Source organism: Motacilla alba, chromosome 3 (assembly GCF_015832195.1).
Source record: "Motacilla alba alba isolate MOTALB_02 chromosome 3, Motacilla_alba_V1.0_pri, whole genome shotgun sequence".
NCBI lineage: Eukaryota > Metazoa > Chordata > Aves > Passeriformes > Motacillidae > Motacilla > Motacilla alba.
In genome coordinates, this window is record NC_052018.1 from 110,573,414 (window position 1) to 110,582,033 (window position 8,620).

Consider the following 8,620-nt stretch of genomic DNA (forward strand, 5'->3'; position numbering starts at 1 on the left):
GAAACAACTTCCTTTTTGGAAGCAGCAGCAGGAAGTTCACCCAGGACTTTGCTAAACAGCGAGTGCGTTTTGGGCCGTGCAGAGCTCGGCCGGCGCTGCTGGAGCCGGGAGCAGGCTCTGGTGAGTCAGTGCACACTAGATGGCACTTTTGTCCCAGCATCCGAGTTCAAACGGCTCCACGGGAGAACAGGAAAGGCCATCAGTGTTTAGTCTGCTCTCACAGAGTCCCTGCATGACCAATGTGGACCCCATGGACTTCCTGGAACATGTGTTAGCAATTTAGCAGCAGACATTTATTTCTTTGTTTTACTGCTTGGCTCTTTGAGAAAGTGTTGGTACTCAGTTATGGGCTGTCTGGATCATGTCAGAGGCCATGGGGATCAAGTCCATGTGACAGGCCAGACTGAGGAAGGATGGAGTTGGAGGAGGTGAGGAAGCTGACCCTCACTTGAGCAGGAACAAGTCACTGCCTGTCTGTGGCCTGTGGCCAAATGCCGGGGCGGTTCAGGTCTAATACAGCTGAACAAACAAAACACTTTGCCCGTTTGGCTTCTTCATATTTCATCAGCACCAGTTCAATCAAAGTCTTTTCTATTTCCTAAGAAGAGGTTCCTATTCTTAATTGTATTTTTTTTTCTTTTTCCCCCCTCCCCCTTTCCCACATTTTAGCCCCATCCAGACGAGGTGACCTTGAAATCCTTGGCTACTGCATGCTGCACTGGTTGTGTGGGAAGCTGCCCTGGGAGCAGAACCTCAAGGACCCTGTAGCTGTCCAGAGTGCGAAAACAAAGTAAGGACAACCCCCCTACACATGGGCACACCAGCCTGGAGCCATGCAGCATCCTCACTGCTTCCCAGCTCTGGGAAACACAGCTTTCCGTGCTGTAGAGCAGCACCTTAGGAGAAAGCTAAAACAATTTTCCTTAATTAAGAGAGATGTGGGAAGCAGTTAAAATGGGAACTTTATGTGCATGTCTACTCTCCTTTGCGTGTTTATGTCTGTGCTGCTGTGAGGAGAGGATGGATTCCAGTGCACAGTACACAGGCATTTTGTCTGCTGTGTGTTTTTCCAATACTCTTTTTTTTTTTCCAAGAAATCATTTGTAAATTAGCATGGGCCTTGGTGCACATACAGAAGGTTGTTGTGTGATTCCATTAAACTTCACGGGCGCTTTGTAGAGACCGTAGTACAAACATCTCTTGGAGGCTTTTCCACACGTGCCCTCGATTTATTTAACTTTCTATATGATACTGGTTTTCAGATGTTTTTCTGTAGGTTTTTAATGTTACATAAGCCTACTGCCATTACAAACAATTAAATTCCAAAACACTTAGGAGCTTGGTGAAAATCTTTCCCTTTTCCCAGCATGACTCGCAGCTCACTGGAGCAACAGCACATCAGTGTTTTCTTCCTCTGCCCTCCTAGCTGGGACTGGAGGGAGTTAACCGCACATGGTACCTGCAGCAGGCTCCACAGCAGAGGAGTTACCCAGAGCCCTAACATCACAATAGCAGGAGGCAGCAAACTGTAAAGTGGGGCAGGTCACAGCAGAGGCACCCGCTGGGGCTGGCCGGTCCTCGATTTCAGCGCGGGGCGGCGGCTCCCGGCACAGGGAAGGGCGGCTGCAGCCTGCGCGCGGGGCCGAGCGCGGCTGGGAATGTTGACGCCCTCCGCTGTGTTTAATATTTCTCCTTTAGAAGTTCTGATCATTACACAGCCCCCTGCAAGGTAACACTTATACAATTCAATGGGAAATCAATTTAATCAATCAAGCTGCTCCACTGATTCTTCCCTTTCCGTTAACCCTTGGATGGCTCACGTTTCCAGGATGCTGAGCAAAAGGAGGCTTCAAGGAAATGCTCAGAAAATTACAGATTCCACTTATCAGAAATATCTTCTTACTCTGATGACTTGCATTCCTGGAATTAGGTATCTTGCCCAGGCTATTCCTCTTATCTGTCTTAATTTTCAGGTTCCTCTGGGTGCTGGACTGCCCAAGATGAGGGCTGGTGTTATTCCTGTCTTTAGGAATTTATGCCGAGCTTCTTTCCTGTCCCTGTTTCTGGATAGTCAGGAATTACACCTGTGGCCCTACTGTTTCTGAAGCGTGTGGGACTTTGGGTGATGTGACCTCCCTGTCCCCCTGTGGCCCTGCCATGCCTGGGTGTAACTTTGGCAGCCGTGTGCTCCATGGCAGAGGGGACCTGATGCTAAATGGTAGGAAGGCAGAACAGAACTGCTGCTTAAATTCCAAAATAGAAATGGGAATTATCAATCTGAAATCAGAACAAGCCATTTGGTTCAAAGGGCTTTTGTTTTTCCTTCTAGAAAGCTTAAAATATGTGCAAAGAAAAACTTAAAGTGCAGTTTTAGGTGTCAGACTGGTCTTGGTGAAACCAGCTGTGTGCAAAGAGTTAAAAATGGAGCTGGTGAGGGGAGATCTGGGCTCAAAAGCAGTCCTGTGAATCATTAGCTATCCTGGAGGTCCACTCCCTTTGGAGCTGAGACTTGCTGTCTTCCTAAATCCCAAATGAGGAATCACCTGCTCCGAAAGCGCATTAAACTGTTGCACTCTGGTGTTGTTTCAGACTTATGGATGAGCTCCCAGATTCAGTGCTGAGGTGGGATTCTCCTGGAAGCAGCTGCAGTAAGTGTACTTGCACCTGTACCCTCTGGCTCTTCAGCCTCTTCCTAAACACAGTTCAATGACTCTGGGGGGAGCAGAAGAGAAGGAAAGTAACACAAATTGAACAAACCTTTGGAAAAAAAAGAATCTTGCTCAGTCTGTGCTGTATCCCATGGAGTGACATAAGGGATCTTGGCCATATGTAATCCAAGGTGTTGGGAAGCAGTGACTATCTTGGAAACAGAAGTAGCTGTTAGTATGGAAATAGTAAGCAACTGTCTACCAAAGGTTTATTGCTCAGTCCTCAGAGTTGGAAAAAGCAAATGGATGCACAGTTTTTCTTGTCTTGTTTCTTCCTTCTCTGAAATACCAAAGTAACTCAGGGAAAACACTAAAGGTCAGTATCTATTTTTGATTTATTCCCTTATTTTCCTAGCACTTTTGTATTGGAATTACTGGAATGCAGTGTGTATTAGGTGAAATTTATTCATGATGTGTATACATATTTAATAAATCTGTCCTGCTGGGATTTGACCAGATGCTAATATCTGGTGTAGCACTCCAGTTTTAGGATACACTTGGGTCTTCAGCTGAAAGAAAAGTTTGAACCCCCCCCATATGTTTTTCCTGCTAGCATTATTTCTGCCCATTCAGTGGTTTCCCTGTTTTTTGAACCACTTGATGGAAAAATGTTGCTGCTTTTGGACTGTTTTGGGATGCAATCAGAAAAACAATAGTAGTGTTTGAAGTAAAAAAAAGTTGTATTTTTCCAAAACATTGCCAGTATAGTATTTATGCAGATTAAAATAATACTGTTCAGAGTAATTATTATTTAAGGGGATATTGTGATCTATCAAAGACTTTCCTCTTTTACACAGAACTATCAATACTTGTTGGTAAAATGTTTTAATTTTTATCCTTGGATAGCTGTCAGCGCTGTGGGAATTAGTGCATGAACATAACGAGATGGAGCACTTCAAGTCTGGCTTTTTTATCCAAGTCTGTCTTTTCCTTTTCTCCTCCAAAAAAAGACAAGACATTGTCAGTTCTGTGTTTTGAGTGTGCCTTCAGCTGAAATTGTGTTGTCTCGTTTGGCATCCGTGTTGGAATGAGATCCTTTCTGAACTTCTGGGGTTGCACTCAGTGAAATTCACACTCAAATCTGCTCTACAGGTGAAATAGCCAAGTTTCTGGCCTCTGTTTCTGGCTTAGCTTATGCCGAGAAGCCCAAGTACCAAGTGCTGAAGAAAATCCTGCTGGATGGCCTGGAGTCAAGCGGGATGCGCTACGACGGCCCTCTGGAATTCTCCGCGGCGGCAGCAGCGCGCACACGGAATCACCTCGCTGCTAAGGTGTCCAGAGTGAGTGAGACAGCTCTGGGAGCATTCCTGACAGCTCCTGCCTCTTCCTTCCCTCTTGGAGAGGAGGAAATAGTTAAAGCTCTCAAAATGAGACTGACACAGCAGTTCTTCTGCCTTAAATACACCATGTTTGTTAATTCCTGTTTCCCCTGGCTTTGCTAAAAAGTGGAATGTCAACCCTCAAGGAGGAAGAACTGCCATGAGTCCTTTTGACCCACAGGCTCTCACTTCAAAGCAGTAGGTCTGTGGAGAATGATTTACTTTCAGGATAATGGGGAAGTCAAGGACTTTGTTCACTAACATCTTGAAGACAGGCCTGAATGCCAGGCTTTTCCTTCGTCCCAGATTAAAAGCAAAGTTACCTTTATTAGTGACAGCATTTAATTCATTTTCTTGCTTTCAGGCTGTTCTTTGTCATTTGCCTTTACCCTCCTGCAGCCCCAGTGTGCAGGAGATGTTCCTGTGGCTTTAGCTGTGCTGTTGGTGTGCGCTGGCACAGGGTTTTCCAAGTGACACGGCTCTCCTGTGCTATTTTCCTGCAGCGCTCTACGTTAATAAAGCCCAGCTTCCCTAAGCAGGGAGGGAGGTAATTAGCAGTTTTGCTGGGAAATGTCAGTCCCGTTGTTCCAGTGGAAGTGCCCGCATGCAGCAGCCCCGTGTGGGGCTCTGGGGCGTGTGCAATAAGGCAGGGTCAGGGTCCCATCCATTTTTAATATTCCTGGTGAACTTTGGACCATCACAAGTGTACGTGAGCCAAGAATGCAGGATGCAAACTAATGTGACTGATAGGCTGCGAGATGAATGGTGATTCAAGTATCAGTGCACAGATGGTTCTGATTTGCTGAGTTTTGTAGCTGCTGCAACTGAAGACATAAAATATCCTTCTAGTCATAAATTAGCTCTTTGGAAGCAAAACCTTGGCACCAGAGCTTTACAACCTTCAATTAGTAGGGAAAGAAGTATTTGAATGACTGTGGTATTGACATCTGTAGGCCTGCATAGTAATCATTCCTAATAGAAGAGAATATCTGTTTGAGGGGGTTTTGCATGGCTAATTAACCACCAGTGAGAATATGTAATTTTTTCATGATCTCCTGATTGTCACCTTTCTCTCATGATACAATTAGATTTTATTGTAGCAAGTGCCTCACGAACCAATTGTCAGCACTATTTACGTGTTGCGGAAGGCAGAACAAAAGTTCATGTTTAATGAAAAGGTACTGGGTTTTGATCTTGGTAATTACAGATAGTTAGTTTAGCACTTTTGTTGACTTTTCTGGTTTTACCCCCTTTTTTTCTTTTAACAAAACCAAAAGCTGTTTTGGTGACTGGACTTGTGTGGCTGTGCTGGTGACCAGTGTGCCCTCACTCATTTGAGAAGTTCTTTTAAGTTTGCACTATTTTGTGAACTGACTCGGAGCATCAGGTAGCTGTGAACTGATCTCCAGCTGATCCTGCTGGATCTGTTTCACAGGAGTCTTTGATTTCTCAGAGTCAGACACTAAATAGTAAATCTGTTTCCTTCTTAAGCCTGGTCAAAAGCTCGACAGTCTGTGGCAAAAAAAGATGATCCCAGCCTTGCAGGCTGCAGGAGCTGCTGCAGCACTGGATATTTGCAGGTCACACCCCCCTGGAAAATCCCTGGCTGAGGAGTGAATGGTTATCACCATTCCTGTGCTGCAGGATTCAGTGGGATTGGGTGTGATGGCCAGGAACAGGATCAGGGGGAATGCCTGGGTGTTGCTAAATCTTGGCACCTGTCAGCACTTTCTCAGGGAAATCTGTGATGCTGAGTGTCTCACTCCTTGGAACAGTGAGAACACCAGGATCGCCTGTGTATGACTGCAGCCTGTTCCCTCAGCCAGGTCTGCTGCTGACACGAGCCAGTTTCCTCTAAGCACTCACTGCAAAACAGCTGCAGAAAGGCAATTTTAGGGTTATCCAAAGGATTTAAGGAGTACTTAAATACAAGTAGAGAGGGCAGGTAACTGAACTTGAAATGTATTGCTATTTTCAGAAAATGCAATGTTTCAGTGGCCTGGTGCACTTGGTGCTGCAGCCCCGACAGTGCTGGGTGACAGGCAGGCTCTTCCCAAATTTCTTCGTGGCACTGCCTGGAGTGATCCTAGGCCTGATTCTTTTCATCTCAGTGTTCCCTTTCCCTCTCTCCTCCTCCTATTGAAGAGACAACCTTGGAACAGTGCAAGCCTTGCAAACAAGCCACTGTCTCCTCACTTGTTGCTTGTGAGCAGGATCTGACTCCAGCTGATCTCTCTGATTCCTCGTGTACCACTTTGGTATATAGGAAATGAGGGGATTTGGGGTTAATTCCCTTCTGAAGAGCCATGAACACCTGTAACAGAGGCTCCTGTAGCATCAGTTCCTTGATGATGTGAAGCAGATTGCATGGATTTTAGGATATTGCTCCCTGTATGGAATCTGAATCTAATCTTCAGGTGGCATAAGAAGTGTAGCAGTGGCTATATCCTGATTCTTGGTTCCAATTGCACACCAAAGATTGGTGATAAAACATTATTTGCATTAATTCCCATATTTGTTTACCACATTTTTTTTGCTCTGGATAAATATTTTCAGCTTTTCCCCCTACAGTGAAAGTGCTGATGTTAGGGCAAAAGGAAAATGGGGTGAAAGTGGGTGGAAAGCCAGGTCACTGCTTACTTGATCTTGTAGAAATCAGAGTAAAAAACAATTGCATTAATACCAACCTGTAATTTCATTAGGATGAATATGGTCATTTTTAGATGTAAACCCACTTATTTTCACTTCTAGAACTTTAACTGAAAACTTAGTTTTGTTTCAAGTCCTGTTTGGAAAGTGATGCAGTTGTTTCGGGTGTGTGTATATATGGTGGAGATCATTCTTTTTCTGTGTGAGATCTGGACTTTTTTTCACTGGACGAAATGCTTACTGTGCACCCCAGGTCCGCCTCCCAAAGCCTCCAGCAAAACCAGCTCAGCAGAAGGAAAAAAAGCCACAAGGTGAAGAACCTGCCTATCAAAACAAAGTGTGTGTGGGGGTGACAGGCACACAGTTCCTGGAAGAAGGAAAGCCAAGTACACGGAGCAGGAGCAGGAGGCGTCCCCAGGCAGAGCTGCAGCAGGTGAGGATCTGGCTGTGGCAGCAGCACCCAGCTCTCTCCCTGTCCATTAGCTCCATGTCCATCTCGTGGAGTGGGTGAGGAGGAACAGGGCTGGAAAAGAGCCACGGGCTCTGTCACAGATTCCAGGAGCTGGCAGATGCTTGCTGGCTTCCAGTATTCCAGAGAGAAAGCTGAGTTTCTGGTAGCCCAGGGCAGAAGTGCCAGGAGGGCAGTGCCTGATGTGCCCCAAACCTGGCACCTCCAAGTGCTGGATCAGGGCTAACTCTGAACCTACTGAATTCCTTTCAGCACACGGAGTTACTGTCTGTACCTCAGTGGGCTCCCTTGCCCAAGCCTTCCCTAAAACCAGTGCAGCAGAAGGAAGACATGGGGCACGAGGACCACGCCAGCTGCCTGAGCAGGCCCCACACCCGGGGAACACGCCGGCAGTTCCACGTGGAAGAGAAGCCACTGAAATTTTACACAACATGTCAGAAGCCTGAGAGCCCAAAAAAGGTGAGGGGTTTGGTGTTACCATACAACAGTCACAGTGCCTTGAGAAGGAAAGATGAGCTTTTCTAAAAACCAGAGTTCCAAAAACCCTTGAAGGCTCAACTATGTGTGTGCAAACTCTGTTTGCCATGAACACTAAAGGTTCGTGGGTAATTGCCTGTATGCACTATTGGCCAGCTACCACTGCAGTTTGTGTAGCTGCAGAGCAAAGCCCTGCACGTGGGTGCAAATTGTTGTTTCCCAACTCGTCTGCCTCCCTTTGTGGACCCTGTTGTTTGCTCGGTAGAAACTTTGTTCAGGAGTTTCATTCTCTGTGTAGTGGAAAACTTCACAGCGCTCATTACCTAAGTCCTTAAATTCTGAGTTTTACATCAGAGGATTTTAGCAGTTATCAAACTCAGCTTGAATATTGTTAATTTAGTGCATAAAAGGGCTGAATGAATAGTTTCAGTCTTACTCTTCAACCGTACAGGAAAAAAAAGAAAAAATGAATCAGTTTTAGTACAAATAATACAGCACCACATTCATCCAAGTGATCACTCTGTGCTCCTGTTCTCTGAAGCTCTGGTGTATTTTAGTGAGTGGATTCCACCCTGGTTTCCTTTTATATAAACAAATAACTTGGTTAAATGAGGACGGTTTCTAATGAGCACAAAAATGCAACTTGAAAGGTAGCTTTATGATTAATCCAAAATTCTTTGCTTCAAGCAGTCTGATCATCACTGCCTGGAGACTCCGGTACAAGCTGAGAGAGGGAAGCAGCAAAAGCACAGCTGTACCTGAGAGCACCAGGCAGGACAGTGGTGAGCAGAACCATCCTGGGAGATGTTTTGGCTGCCAGCAGGGGACATGGAGTCTGACAAGTCAAACACAACTTTGGAATAGGAAAACATTCCACTGTTACTTCCTAGTCCTCAAACGTGAAGTCTTTTTGCAGAAAAGGGACCAATCACTGGCCTGGTAGTTAGATTCTATTTGTGTTTGGATTTAGTTTTTCTAATGGAAAAGCTGCTATTCCA

The 8,620-nt window shown here is 45.6% G+C and overlaps 1 protein-coding gene across 3 annotated transcripts in view; it reads left to right on the forward strand.

The window, feature by feature from the left end:
* Positions 1 to 8,620, forward strand: part of VRK2 (VRK serine/threonine kinase 2) — a 37,059-nt gene that overhangs the window by 27,101 nt on the left and 1,338 nt on the right. The window contains exons 9-14 of one of the 3 annotated variants that reach the window (XM_038131463.1): positions 670 to 790; positions 2,590 to 2,648; positions 3,801 to 3,988; positions 6,930 to 7,109; positions 7,398 to 7,604; positions 8,313 to 8,404. In XM_038131463.1, the coding sequence (XP_037987391.1) occupies positions 670 to 790; positions 2,590 to 2,648; positions 3,801 to 3,988; positions 6,930 to 7,109; positions 7,398 to 7,604; positions 8,313 to 8,384 (827 nt within the window). In that variant the 3' untranslated portion in view covers positions 8,385 to 8,404. The remainder of the gene's footprint in view (positions 1 to 669; positions 791 to 2,589; positions 2,649 to 3,800; positions 3,989 to 6,929; positions 7,110 to 7,397; positions 7,605 to 8,312; positions 8,405 to 8,620) is intronic. The other 2 variants (XM_038131462.1, XM_038131461.1) reach the window with 2 other exon arrangements.